General features: G+C 39.4%; 1 protein-coding gene across 2 annotated transcripts in view; it reads left to right on the forward strand.

The window, feature by feature from the left end:
* The first annotated feature begins 419 nt into the window (after window positions 1–419).
* The window catches only part of GK5 (glycerol kinase 5), a 58,967-nt gene continuing 43,842 nt past the window's right edge, over window positions 420–15,544 (forward strand). The window contains exon 1 of one of the 2 annotated variants that reach the window (XM_031957825.1): window positions 420–738. In XM_031957825.1, coding sequence (XP_031813685.1) covers window positions 547–738 — 192 coding nt within the window. In that variant the 5' untranslated portion in view covers window positions 420–546. The remainder of the gene's footprint in view (window positions 739–15,544) is intronic. The other variant, XM_031957826.1, reaches the window with a different exon arrangement.

A 15,544-nucleotide genomic window follows, 5' to 3' on the forward strand; every position in this document is an offset into this window, starting at 1 on the left:
TCACGTCCAGGGAGGGAACGTGTTCGCTGAGAAGCAAACGCGGGATAAAGGAAAGATTCAATTAGCTACAAGCCACGGGGGGTGGGGGTGGGGGTGGGGGTGAGGGTGGGGGAGGGGGGACCTGCCCTTTCACACCCGCGACCATTTTCCTAGCCTAAATGCGGGGCGCGTCACTTCCCCGCGGCCTGCCTCAGTTTCCCCAACGCACCGACCTCGGAGGGCGCTTAATCAGTGCTTGTCGGCCTCATTATGGGGAAGGGGGCGTGGCTGGAGGGCGAGGGGGGCCTCGTGAGGAGGCCGAGAGCTCCCCAAGGGGACTCCTCCACCGGCCGCGCGGAGGATGCGCCGCCGGACGCGGCCCCGCCCCCGGCACCTCATTGGCCGCAGCGCCGTTACGTCAGTCCCCGGGGCGGAGCGCCTGCCCCGCCCCCGCCCGCCTCCGGAGCAAGGCTAGGGCTGGCGGCGGCGGCGTCGCCAGCGGCAGTTGGGAGCGGTTAGCTGCGGAGCTATTGGTCCCCGCGGCGGCTCCGTGGTTCCGGCCCCGCGATGTCGGTGTCGACTCCCGCCGCCGCCGAGGCCGAGGCCGAGGCCGAGGCGAAGCCGAAGCAGGCGAGAGCCGGCCAGGGCCCTGGGCCGCCGGGGCCGCGCTACGTGCTGGGGCTGGACGTGGGGAGCAGCGTGATCCGCTGCCACGTCTATGACCGGGCCACGCGGATCTGCGGTTCCAGCAGCCAGAAGGTGACCGGGTCCGCGCGCCGGGGGGCGGGGCGGGGCCGGGGGGGCGGGGCGGGGGCCGCCGCGGAGGCAGCGCCGGGGCCCCCAGCCTGGCGGGGTGGGAACGGGGTCGGGGGCGCGCCACGCCCCGAGCAGCCCAGAGGCACCGCTCTGGGGCGGGCGGGGAGCCCGAGGCCAGCGTGCGTGGACGACCCAGCTCCCCCGGTGGTCTTTCCAGCCTGTCACGTTACTTACCCTCATTTCCTGGCTGACTTTTATTTGACGGCATCTCTGTGGACGTGATTTGGAGGCTTGAAACTGCTCCCCATCCCTCTTTCACCCGTTTCTCTGGAGAGGAGGAGAATAAGTTTGTTTCAAGGCGACTCGGAGGGGAGAGAGTGGGCTTTGCGGTTCGGGCGGCCATGGTCCCCGTGCCTGTTTGACGTCGCCTTTCCAGGGACCCCCAAGTCGGATCCCGCCTGTCTTCTGAACAAGTGACCTGTTAGTTATCAGCCGGGAGGACTGAGCGCGGCTTCGTTTGGCTGCCAGCTCTGATTAACTGGCTTCTCGGTGTTTTGTGATCTTCCTAGATTTCGGGGCCATTTCTGCTTCGAGTCTTTTTTTTTTTTTACTTCTTTTAAATATTTAATTAATACTTTAAGCTTTTTCTTTTTTTTTTTTAAACATTTTTTAGCCTCAGTTTCTTTTTTTTTTTTTAATTTAATAGCCTTTTATTTACAGGATATATGCATGGGTAACTTTACAGCATTAACAATTGCCAAACCTCTTGTTCCAATTTTTCACCTCTTACCCCCCACCTCCTCCCCTAGATGGCAGGATGACCAGTAGATGTTAAATATATTAAAATATAAATTAGATACACAATAAGTATACATGACCAAACCGTTATTTTGCTGTAGAAAAAGAATCAGACTCTGAAATATTGTACAATTAGCTTGTGAAGGAAATCAAAAATGCAGGTGGGCATAAATATGGTGATTGGGAATTCAATGTAATGGTTTTTAGTCATCTCCCAGAGTTATTTTTCTGGGCATAGCTGGTTCAGTTCATTACTGCTCCATTGGAAATGATTTGGTTGATCTCTTGCTGAGGATGGCCTGGTCCATCAGAACTGGTCATCATGTAGTATTGTTGTTGAAGTATATAATGATCTCCTGGTCCTGCTCATTTCACTCAGCATCAGTTTGTGTAAGTCTCTCCAGGCCTTTCTGAAATTATCCTGTTGGTCATTTCTTACAGAACAGTAATATTCCATAATATTCATATACCACAATTTATTCAGCCATTCTCCAACTGATGGACATCCATTCTGTTTACTTGTTTCTTAAAGAATCCCTTAAATCTTCAGGTAGCTATTTAAGTTGTGAAGAGGAAATACCATTTTATTTTATGAGACAAAATAAAGTTGCTTCATGAAGTAATAATTGTAATAATTGTAATTAGCACATGGTATCAGTTATCCTGAATCAGTTAACTGAGCAGGTTTAATATTGGAGCCCTTTGCTTTTCCCCACTTTACCTTTGGAAGAACAAGTTGGAGTAGACTGTTGATTATGGTTCCATTTCCAGTTTGATCCCAGAAAGAGGGAAAAAGAAAGGACAACTAGTTTTACACAGGGCTATACATTCTGGGCCTCTCAAACTGCCCACTTGTGTATTCTGTTGGTCCTCTTAGATGAGAATGGAGCACTTTATTAAGGCCAATCGTATAACAAATTACATGAACTTGTTCATGTAAGTTCATGTTTTTTGAGAGCATCCTGCTCATCATTTTGAAGCACAATATTATTCCATCACAATCATATACAGCAACTTGTTCAGTCATTCTCAAATTGATGGACTTCCCCTCAGTTTCCTGTTCTTTACCCCTATTAAAAGAGCTTTTACAAATATCTTTGTACACATAAATCTTTCTTCTTTTTTAAAAAAATATCTTTGGGATATAGATGTAGTAATGGTATTGCTTGGTCGATGGCTTTATAGCCCTTTGGGTATGGTTCCAAATTGTTCTCCAGAATGGTTGAATCAGTATACAAATTCACCAATAGTACTTCAGTATTTTAATTTTCCCACATTTGAAATTTTCTTTTTCTTATTAGCCAATTTGACAGATGTGAGATAGCAATAGAGTTGTGTTAATTTCCTTTTCTCTCATCAATAATGATGTAAAGCTTTTCATATGACTATAGACAGCTTTGATTACTGTGTCTGCAAATGGCTGTTCATATCCTTTTATGATTTATTACTTTAGAAATAGCTCTTATTTCTATAAATTTGTTTTCTATATATTTAAGAAATGAGAAAATCAGTGAAAATTAATTTTCCACAGTAATGATTACCAACTATGTATTTCTCCCATCCTGTTATCCCCTTGTTTATCCTATTTTTCCTCTTTCTCTCCTTTTACTGTATCTGTTATCAAGTGTTTTGCTTTTGACTTCCCCCAAACTGCCCTCCCTTATATCAGCTCCCTTCCCTTCTCTTCTCCCTTTCCCTTCTGACTTTCCTTTGTGACCAGATAGATTTCTACCCCCAGCTGAGTATATATTTTTCCTGTTTTGAGCCAGCTACTATAAGACTAATGTTCATGTGCTTTCTCCCTGCTTCCCCTTTTTTCCCCCTCTGTTGTAAAATCTCCTTCAGGCCTCTTTATGTCAGATAATTTCTCATTCTACCTCTCTATTTCCCCCTTCTCCTAGTGTATTTTTCTCTCTTATTTTAAAATTATTTTCAATAATTATACCATCACATTCAACTCACATCTCTTTTCTGTCTGTATATACTCCCTTCTAACAGCTTTAATAATGAGAAAGTTTTTAGAAGTTATAAATATCATTTTTCCTGGTAGGAATATAAACAGTCTAACCTTATTGAATCCCTTATGATTTCTGTTTTCTTTTTACTTTTTTTGTGCTTTTCTTGAGACTTGTATTTAAAGATCAAATTTTCTACTGCATTCTGTTTTTTTATCATCAAATACTCTATTTCATTAAATATCTAATTTTCCCCTTGAAGAATTATACTCAGTTTTCCTGAATAGGTGATTCTTGTATGTAATCTAACTCTTTTGCCTTCAAAAATATCATATTCCAAGTCCTCTAGTCCTTGCATGTAGAAGCTGCTAAATCTTGTGTTATCCTGACTGTGGCTCCCCAATACTTGAATTTTCCATTCTGGCTGCTTGCAGTATTTTCTCTTTGATCTGGGAGATTTGGAATTTGGCTATAATATTTTTGGGAGTTTTCATTTGGGATCTCTTTCAGCAGGTGATGGGTAGATTCTGTCAATTTCTCTTTTACCCTCTGATTCTAGAATATCAGATCAGTTTAACTTGAAAGGTGATGTCTAGGCTCTTTTTTTTTTGATCATGACTTTCAGGTAGTCCAGTAATTCTTAAATTATCTGCTTTCCAGGTCAGTTGTTTTTCCAATAAAGTATTTCACATTTTCTTTTTTTTTCATTCTTTTGATTTTGTTTCAACATCTTTTGATATCTCATAAGGTCTTTAACTTCCACTTGCCCAGTTCTAACTTGAAAGAAATTACTTTCTTCAGTAAATTTTTGTACCTCTTTTTCCATTTTGTCAATTCTGCTTTTCAAGACACTCTTCCTTTCAGTGGATTTTTGTGCCTCTTTTACCATTTGGCCTAGCGTACTTTTTTATTTTTTTTTTTTAAGGTGTTATTTTCTTCAGTAATTTTTAGGCCTCCTAGCTGTTACTTCTTTTTTTTTTTTTTCATGATTTTTGGGTATCACTTTACTTTTTCTTCCCAATTTCCCCTCTGTCTCTTTCTTAATTTTTAAAATCCCTTTTGAGCCCTTCTGTGGTCTGAGACTAATTCATATTTTTCTTTATGATTTTGGAAGCTGGAGTTTTGACTTGGTTGTCTTTTTCTGAGTGTGTGTTTTGATTTTCCTTGTCATTGTGGTAACTTTCTATGGTTAGAATTTTTCAGTGGCTTGCTAATTTTGCATCTAATTTTTTGACTTTTAATCTATGCTAAAGTGGGACTCTGTTGCCCAAGTGGAAAGGGCATAGTCTAAAACTTCAGGGTTTTTGCGCATCTGTTTTCAGAGATAATTCTGGGGACTTGGAAGGTTTGGGTAGTATGGAGAGGCGTGTTTACTCCTGTCCTGTGCACTGATTTGTGAGTAACCACAAGAACTCTTATCAACTCTGGAACTGTGACCAGGGTCCCTGCTCCCCCGAGGGTACAAAGTCTGCTGTGCTCCTGCTCATCCTCCCAGTGGGACTAAGATTCAGGACTTTGACCCACCTCCAAGTATAGGCAATGCAACAGTGTTGCCCCCAGTGCCAGCAAAGGGATCCCTGGAGGCTCCTTCTGACCTGCTCTCTGATCCCCTTATTGATTGAGAGCTCTAGAAACCATCATTACTGCCACTGATTCAGTCACCCCAAAACCTGCTCCTGTTTTGCAGAGGCACAGTTTATACCGGCAAGGCCTGAACTGGACTGTGCCCCTTTTTCATCTGGTGCTGCATATCCTTCCTATGACCTTCTAAGTTGTTTTGGGCTGGAAAATGGTTTCACTCCTTCTTTTGTGGGTTCTGCTACTCTAAGGTTTGTTTAGAATCATTATTTAGAGGTATGTGGAGGAGTTAAGAGGAGAGTTCAGGACAGTCCCTGCTATTATTTCACCATCGTGGCTCTGTCTCCCTCCCCTTTAGTTCTTGAAACAATATATATTTATTTATGTGTGGTATTCTCCACCTTTACCCACATACCATTAGAACATAAACTCCTTGAGGGCAAAAACTGGTTTTCATTTTGTCTTTGTGACCCCTGAAGATGCATAATAAATAAAGGCTTGTTTGAAAAATTGTCTTATTTTATTTTTTTCCTCGTTCATATTTTATTTTTCCAAATACATGTAGTTTTAAATATTCATTTTTGTATGAATTTGTGTTCCAAATAAAAATTGTCTATTTGAGTGCTAGAGAACCATATGAAATATTTAAACCAACACATCAATCCTTCAATCACTGATCATATAGAAATAGGGGCATTAAATATATGTGTGTGTGTATGTATATACATAGGAGATACGAGGTGTATTCACATTTTTCTTTGTTTTATTTATTTAAGTCATCACACCTTTATTAAGTGCTTACTGTGTTCCTGACACTGTGCTAGACACTAAAAGTACAAAGACACAATGAAACAGCTCCTGAAATCAAAGAACTTACATTTAACTGATGGACATGTACATCTGTGGTAAATACAAACTACATACAAAGAAATGGGGAGGGAAGGGCAGACCTAACATTAAGGGAAGTTTGTTAACAATACAGTATTCCTTCATGGCACCCTCTAGTAAGGTTCTAAAGGGTGCCATGAAAGAATAGGGAATACTGGTGTGGGGATTAAAGCCTGACATGGATGGGTATAAGGGAGCAAGGGTCATGGTCAGGAAAGAGAGCTTTGGCCAGTTGTTTTAAAGCTTGGAATTGAAGGGATTCAGATTGGAGTCACAGAGTAGTAGGTGGTCATTCCTCCAAAAGCAAAGGTAATAATGTTTAAATTATTAATCAATGAGAAAAGGGAGGGGACTGCTTGTGGCTGGGCAAAGGTCACGTCTCTGGTCTGACACTACCTCTGTCTTAGAATCTGAGAAGAAAATCAAGAAAAATGTTTTCCAAATATGGGGAAAAGGTGATTATTGTTCCAAGCACAGATTTTGCTAGGTTATTAATCAAAAATAGGTTCAGTAATCTGGGAACTAATGATTTTGATTCACTACATGGCAAGTCATTATATAAAACACTTTGGTATAACTTCGGGAATGATTGGACATCTAGCCATATAAAACTAGGATCCTGGCAGGAGGAGGCACCTCAGATTGTAAGGAGGATCCAAGGTCCACTTCATGCAGGAGGGTATGGACTCCTTATAAAGTACCATTGGCTCAGGAGTCTGCCTCTGTCTCTTTTATTTTAGGAGGGGTAATTTTAATCCTCCCAGTAAAGAACTTGATTACATTAGGGAACACAGATATCCATCTCAGTGCCTGACAAAGGGGTAAATGAAAAACTAGCAAGGAGCATGTGAATTCCCATTGTGTGGGTTGGGGAGAAGCTGGAAAGACTGTTCCTTCTCTCCCCATTTCCTTTTTATCTCTTGGTGTTCTTCCATCTCTCTTGTTGGTGTTAAATGTGGCCTCTAGGAACTGCCTTTGAGCAAGGGCCAGCTAAGTAAATCTTTGCTTATTATATTTCTTGAGCTTACTCTGCACTCTTAACTTTTTGAGGAGGCCTAAGAGCACTGACCTGGCACTCGAGCCCCTTCCCTGAGCTTGTAGGTCTTATACTCCAAAGCTGAAAAGAAATTTTAATGCCCTTTAAGGGCCAACAAGGTTTCATTAAGGTGCCCAGACTGGGTATGGAGACAGCACAAAATGACCTCCACTCACAATGAAATTATGTTCTAATGGGGTAGGCAGCAAGGACTTGGAGAAATACATATGGCATCCATGTAAGGTTAGTAAATAAATACAAAAACAAGTCATTAAATACAAGGAAAAGCACAAGCCATTGGGAAAATCTGTCAGGCTTCATGCAGAAGAAAGTGTCTGCCTTTTGTAAAGGGAAGAGCCCCTGAGGCCCAGGTAAGGGAGGGAGGAGGGCATGGTGGTATGGGTGATGGCTGGAGGGAGGCCTGTTTGGTTTAGGTGGCATGGTGGGAGGCTGGGAAGGGAGTCCAGCCCCACAAAGTGCCAGAAAGACTCCCAGAGATAAGAGGGATCTAGTGGAGTTGGTTGGGTAAAGCAGTCATGTCGTAAGATCTCTGCTTAAGGAAAGTGGTCTTGGCAGCCATGGGAGGATGTACTAGGATAGGGAGAGACCAGGCAGGGAAATCCATTGGGGCTGCTGTATCCACTGAGGTCAGAGATGAGGAAGGTGGCCCTCAGGTGGTGGCAGCCCATAAGGTAAGTGCAGGTAAAGCAAGAAAGGAACGGGATAGGACAGGAGGGTCAGAAATTCCAGAGCAGAGATGGGGGTAGGGTTGACATTCTAGTTAGTTAATGGGGTGAGGCTGGAGAGGGGCAAGTGAGGTCAGGAGTAATGGCCAGAGAAAGCACGAAGGAATGGAGAATGGAGGTCTCAAGGGCAAAGGATCGTGTTGAGATTTGTTAGGAAGGTAGAAATGGCAAGATCTGGCAACTGAAAGGATGTGCTGGGGAAGGCAGAGTGCAGAACTAGGGATGCTGAAGCCAAGGAGGATGAGCTTGCTCCACAGCAGTAGAGAAGTTTGGAAGAAGTCGCCTTTGCCGCCTTCTGGTCTACATCCTGCCTCTTCACCGCGAGGGTTGTCTGAGGTCCTGTCCTGGGCTGGCTCCCTTGGGAGCAGAGTGCGGTCAGTACTGTTAGATGCAGCTGATGAAGGGACGGATCAGGGATGAGAAGAGAACCACAGAATGGACAGCCAAGGAGCGTGGGTGACCTGGGAGAGCACAGTTTGGGGGGAATAAGATTTGGTGGGAGGTTATGGTGGAAGAGGGAGAGCTTGAAAGGTGAAATCTGTGGATAACTTCTCCAGGGTGTTTGGAAAGGGAAGAGAGAGGTGGGATGTTACCTTGAGGGGATGGTGGAGTCTAGGGAGGGTCTTGTTTTTGTTTTTTAGAAGGGAGCATATTTAAAAGTGCAGAAGGAAGAACAAGTGGATAGGAAAGGGATGAAGATTTGGGAGGGGAAGAAGATTGAATCTGAGATCTGGAGAAGTGGGAGGGCATGGAAGCAAATACATATCTATTCCTAAGCCCTTTTGATTATCGTGCCACCTTCTCCCTGTTAATTCTAATTTAGCCTGAATCCAACTAGTATATATTTATTTGCAGGTTTCTCCCATCAGATTGTGAACATGTGACAGCAGGGACTGCCTTTTGCATCCCTGGCACCTAACACAGAGCCTGGCACACAGAATTTAATAGATGTTGATTGATTAATCATTTGGCTGACCAGAGAGGTGTTGGCCTTGGCAAGGAAGAGAGCCAGCTGGTTTTCAGAGCCTGGAGGACAGATGGAGAGAGTGAGAGAGATGATGTAGGGATTTTGAAATGAAGAGAACTGGAGAGAAGTACCTTCCTTGTTCATGTCTAGTGATCTCAATTTGTACAGTAAAATGAGAGGCAAGGAGAGCAGCAAGGAGCTCAATGGGGAATGTGTGGGCCTGTACTCAGAAACTCATCTCCAAGAGTTCCAATCCAGCCTCAGACACTTTGTCAGACATGTGACCCTCCACAAGTCACATAAGCCTTTTTGCCTCAGTTTCCTCATCTGTAAAATGAATTGGAGAAGGAAATGGCAAACCACTCACTATCTCTGCCAAGAAAACTCCAAATGAGGTCAGCAGGATTTAGACATGACTGAAAAATAACCACAGCAACAACAGAAGAGGCAAGGCCAGCCTCTGAGAGAGGAGCTGGGGTGAGAGGATGAGCACCTTCAGCAGGAAAGGAAGACGCTTGGAAAAGACATTTAGAAATAAACCGACTGTTGAACTTTCACTGGACCTTCCAGGGAAATAACATGAATTTGTAGTCTTCTAGCTAGGACAGTTGCAATTTCCTTAGACTTTATTCATGGCTAGGAAGTGCATGGATGGAAATTTGGCAAGAGAGGAACTGTGATAGGACAAAATGGTAAGGAATTCAAGAACAGAGGTCAATGTAGGGTTGAAATTCTAGTTATTGGGTTGAGGCTGAAGACAGAAGTCAGAATAGGAGTAATGGCGGGATAAAGCGCTAAAGAATAGAGAATGGAGGTGTTAATGAGAACAATGAATTTAGGGTGAAGAAGCACTTCCGGGAAAAAACATGATAGTTACCCCCTAGGACTTTCTTGAGTCTCATTCCCACAAGTAGACCCATGTTGTATACATGCAAAAGGTTCTATGCAAGAGCATTTTTGCATTGGCAGCATTTAATTAGGAATTAAAAATCCTTGGCTAATAAAACAGAGAAAGAATTCTTAGAAACTGAAAATTCCAAAGTAATGTAATTATTTGAGATAATTTTTTTTTCCCTTAGGAAATGTGTATATTTGTGTATTGGTGTTTTATTCATATAGATCCTGGGTTTGTCTTGATAGGTGTACTCCCTCTATTTTATAATGTCTAGAGTTATTTTAAATAGGTTACATCTATTTCTTCTTGCAGGATCCTGTTACTGATATATAGGAATGCTGATAATTTATGTGGATTTATTTTTTATCTTGCTACTTTTGCTGAAATTATTATTTTAATTATCTTTTTAGTTGGGTCTTTAGGATTTTTCAAATATATCATCATATCGCCACAAAAAAGAGAGGTGGTGGTTTTTTTTTTTTTTTTAACCTCATTCTCTATTCTAATTCTTTGTATTTCTTTTTCTTCTCTTATTGCTAATGCTAGGATTTGCAAAACAGGTAGCAATGGACATCTGTGTTTCACACCTGATCTTACAGGGAAGATTTCTAGCTTATCCCCATTACAAATAATACTTGCTAATGATTTTAGGTAAATACTTCTTATCAATTTAAGGAAAAATCCATTTATTTCTATACTTTCAAGTGTTTTTTTAATAGAAATGAGTGTTGCACTTTACCAAATGCTTTTGATGCTCTTATTGATATAATCAATTATTTTAATAGTTTTTTCTATGCTAACTTTATGGCTGCATTCCTGGCTTGAATCCCAGTTTGTTATGATGTACACTCTTTGTAATATATTGTTATAATCTTTTAGCTAGTGTTTTTTCTAGGATTTTTATATCAATAATTATTAATGTAATTTATAATTTTCTTTCTTTGTTTTTGCTTTTCTTGGTTTAGGTATCAGTACCATATTTGTTTTATAAAAGAAGCTTGATAGGGCCTCTTTGTTCTTTATTTCAAGTAACTTATTTAATATTAGAATTAGTTGATCTTTAAATATTTGATAGAATTCACTTGTAAATCCATCTGGGCCTGGTGCTTTTTTCTTAGCAAGGTCATTTATGGCCTGTTCAGTTTCTTTTTCTAAAATAGGTTTTTTTTTTGTTTTTTTTTAAGATATTCTATTTCCTTTTCTGCTGTCTAGGCAATTTATATTTTTGTAAATATTCTTCCATTTCACTTAAGTTGTTAAATTTTATTGGCATATAACTGGGCAAAATAACTTCTTATAGTTACTTTGATTTTCTTGTTTAGTGGTATATTCACTCTTCATTTTTGATACCTGTAATTTGATTTTCTTTTTTTAAAAAATCATATTAACCAATACTTTTATTTTAATGTTTTTTTTTAATATGAACTCTTAGTTTGATTTATTTATTCAATAATTTTCTTATGCTCTGTTTTATTCGTTTCACTTTAAATTTTAGGATTTCCAATTTAGTGTTTAATTGGGGATTTTAATTTCTTTTTCTAGTTTTTTTTAAATTGCATACCCAGTTCATTGGTTGGCTCTTCTCTTTGTTTATTGATATAATCACTTAAATTTAAATTTTCCTCTCATTGCTTTTGCTATATCTCATAGGTTTTGATATGTTGTTTCATTTTTGTCATTTTCTTTAATGAAACTGAGTGTTTCTATTATTTGTTCTTTAGCTAGTTTATTCTTTAAGATTTAGTCTTCAATTAGTTTTTACTGTAATGTCAAAAGAAACTGAGCAAGACAGAGATTAGAGAACAATTCAATAGTTTATTAAATGGAGAGAAATACTGGGACCAATGGATCCCAGGGCTAGACGGGAGTATCATCTCAGAGAGTCTAGGACAGCTGAAGCAATGTTTTCATGTCCATCTTACAGATGGAAAATCTGAGACTTGGAAAGAGGAAGTGAAAGTTACATAGCTAATTAGAGTCAGACGGGTCTGGGTCCTCCATCTTCTGTCCCTGGGTCAGCATGACTTACTATGTGCTCTTATTCCAAGAAACTTTATGGATTTTTAAGGTTCTTTATAATAAAGGTCCTTCTAGTCCTGACATATATTGTGTTCTAGTGACGACCTTTCTAACTTGGACATATTATATCATAAAGCCTACGGACCCTAGAACATAGAATGTCAAAGCCAGAAGGGCCCTTAGGAGGATGGACAGCAAGCCTTTTATGGTATAACAAGAACAATGACATAATGCAGAGACCTAGGTGGGGATAGCCTCATAGATGGAGGTTAATGATATTCTAATGACATTAAGGAATATCTATAACACCTTTATCTCAACCATTTAAGAGGGGACGGTCATAACCTTAAGGCAGAATATGAAATAGGACAAATGGAGGAACTGGTCACCCCATTAAAAGTGACCTTTGTCATTACATTACTCCCGTGCTTCATGGCTCCTTGTTAAATGTAATTTTTATTGCATTCTGATCATTTAAGGAAGGGTTTAATTTTGCTGTGTTTGACTACAAAATTTTTGTGCCCTAATATATGGTCAGCCTTTTTAAAGGTACTATGTATGCCTGAGAAAAAGGAGTATTCCATTCAATTTCCATTCATTTCTGGATATTTAGTGTTGAGGGAGAAAGAGGGGAAGGGAATAGAAGTCCTGTGGAAGAGAATCACATTTGACCTCATGAAAATGGAAAGTGAAATTGGGTGGCAATTTCAGGAGGGCAAATATAGGTTTAATATAAGGAAAACTTTCCTTGAATTTAGAGGTATATGCAAATTATATGTTAATACAGAGTTTACACAGAACTAGAAGAGGGCACTGATAGAGTGGGGTTCACTGCATTTTCTTGAAGATCGTTATCCCTTTTCCTTCCTCATGGTTCATGTCACAGCCTCCATCCATTCTCTCAAGGTCCTGTAGTGTTCCTCAGAAACAATGGTTGGGTCACTTTCTCCAGTGATGAAGTGCATTCCCTGCATTTCCATTTCCTCCCCCCAGCTGTCTAGGTGAAAAAAGGCCTCTTTACAACTTCAATGTAGAGGGGATCCTTTTTCAGTTACAAATTGGAATGACTTGTCCCAGAGGAGACTTTCAACTCCGGAATTCTGGACGTTTGTTGTTAATTGTTTCTTTTTCTTTTGTTTTTTTAAATACACATTTCTCTATAAATCATGTTGGGAGTGAAAAATCAGAACAAAAGGGAAGAACCAAGAGAGAACAACAACAAAACAGAAGAAAAAGGAAAAAAAAAAACGAACATAGCATGTGTTGATTTACATTTGTTCTCCATAGTTCTCTCTCTGGGTGCATATGGCCTTTTCTATCCAAAATCTATTGGATTACTAAACTGCTGAGAAGAACCAAGTCTTTAATAGCTGATAATCACACGATCTTGCTGTTACTGTATACAATGTATTCTGGATTCTACTTGTTTTACTCAGCTTCAGTTCATCTAACTTTTCCCAAGCCTTTTAAAAATCAGCTTGTTTATTTTTTACAGAACAACAATATTCCATTATCTACATATACCATAACTTATTCAGCCATTCCCCAATTGATGAGCATCTATTCAATTTCCAGTTCTTTACTGGGCTTCTCTTTAGAAATATTTTGTCGCTTGCTTTTAAGTCCTACCATGTTATTCCTCTAATTATTCGATTCCAGGTGGACTGGCTGCCTCTGTGATCAAAGATAAGCTCCCTGTTTAACATCCAAAGCTCTTTACAACCTGGCCCAATCTATCTTTTCAGCTTTGTTACACATAATAGTCTTTCACATAATCTCAATCCAGTCAAACTGGCCTCATTTTTACTGCTTCATTTCTTGCCTCTGGCTATTTGTACTTGCTTTTTATTGAGGTCATGATGTATTCTCTCCTTTCTTCTCTTAGAATCCCTACTCTGCCTCAAGGCTTAACTCAAGCAATTCCTAAAACAGTGGTCAGCAGGCTTTCCTAATCATGCAGAGCCACTGGTGCCCTGTTCCTAATACTTTTATTATGCATTTATCTCTACTTGTTGCCTTTCCCCAAAAGAATTCAAGTGTCCTTTATCCCCAGTGCCCAGAACATATTGTTTAATAAATTCTTGTTCATTAATTGTTATTAGAAAGTGTTGTTTTTAACAGCCAGGTTGAATTCAGTGTTCTACTAAAAGCAAAAATGTATAGTTTTGTTTTTTTAATGTACATTTTTTTGTAGCCAGAATTCTTAAGTCTAATACTATGTTTGGAATTAGATGTTTACTGGGACTTTAAAATACTCTTATGCTGGACTTTCTTAAAATAACAGCAAATTCTTTTTTGTGCAATAAAAAAGATGTATCACCTTCCTTTTCCCTACATGAAACATAGAAGCATTTATTTCTTGGTTTAAATGAATTTAAAAACGTTAAGCTCACTCATACTTACATTATATCCTTTTACTTAATGCTAAAGCCATCATCTCTTGAGGCTGTGCCTCATTTGAGATAACAAAGTAGAAGTAACCTAGAAATAGAAATTAGAAGATTTATTCAAATTGAGAGCATAATATGGTGGTTATGTTGAATTTTGATAAGTATGCTAACATTTGAACATGCTTCAAACTTTTTGTAAATTTGTATTATACTTCTGACTTTCCTTGTGGTTTATCCAAAATTTTTTATTCTTCTATTTCTACTTGACTTCCTAAGCACTTTAGATTATTGGGTAATAAGGGCTGTATTTGCTACTTAGAAGTGGGGCAGATAGTTGGTGTGATATTTTAGTTTCCAAAAACAGAGTAAGTTTATTATTTCCTCAAGTGGAATAACATTTCATGGCAACCCACAGCAAGTGTGTTACATATCTACCCAGTCTCATGTGATGGACAATTATATAACAGACTGATCTATCTATACACACTGACACATTGAGGAAAAAGCATCGTACCACCTGGCTTAAAAAGTACAACAATAAAATTTGACTATATTGGTGTTTCCTCCACCTTTCTTTGAATTGATCATCTGCAGGTGGTGGACCGAGTTTTCTTGTTTCCTAAAGGTATTGTTAAGAGTTTGTATTTTAATTATTCCATCTTAGTGCAGTTTTAAGAATTGATAATTTCAGAAGTGAAAAGCACTACAAATTTAGGAGAAAACAGTATTTGAAAATGCAATTATTTAACCTTTCTTCAGGATGACACTCTCAGATCATGGGTTAGTAGAACATGTCCTCTTGGCGGGCCATCTTGAATACTTGATTGATCCTCCTTAAACTCTTTCTTTGGAATTATATCAGAACTGTTCTGTCCATCAAAACCTTCTTCAGATGATCTTAAGGCTAAGATGACAAATGCTATTTGCTTAATTACTGAGTAGCAGCTAATGAAAGTTTGTATAAAATTCGAAAATCTACTCAAGTTGAGAGCATAGGATAGTGGTTATATTGAATTTTGATAAGAAGGATGCTAACTTTTGAATCATTAACAATTCAAACTTTTTGTAAATTTGTAGCATTTATACTTCTGACATGATTAAAATTTAAAACTGCATTAAGATTTTTGAGGTGCCCTGTGAGTCAGAACTTGAAGGAGAAGATAGAATGTAACTAACAATAATAGGAGGGAAAAAAGAACTGGAAGGAACAGCATAAACAAAAGGTTTATCTTTGGTATCTAAAACATTCTGCAAAACTACTGTATAAATGAGCTTTTATTAAATAGTTCTCTCTTACTGAAGACTGAGGTACTTGTAGAGAAATATTGAACTATAAGTTTGGAAATTTATATAGGGATGAAATTATGGGGAGCCTTGAATACCAGGTTAAGGAATTTGACATTATTTCGTAGATAGGAGACATTAGTAACATAATTTTTAAAGAGTTTTGAATTCATAAGATTAATTATGGCTAGGATATGTCAGATTAATTGAAAGGGGGAGAGAAGTGAAGTAGACCAATTTGAAATCTCCTCGA

This window comes from Sarcophilus harrisii, chromosome 3, assembly GCF_902635505.1.
Source record: "Sarcophilus harrisii chromosome 3, mSarHar1.11, whole genome shotgun sequence".
NCBI lineage: Eukaryota > Metazoa > Chordata > Mammalia > Dasyuromorphia > Dasyuridae > Sarcophilus > Sarcophilus harrisii.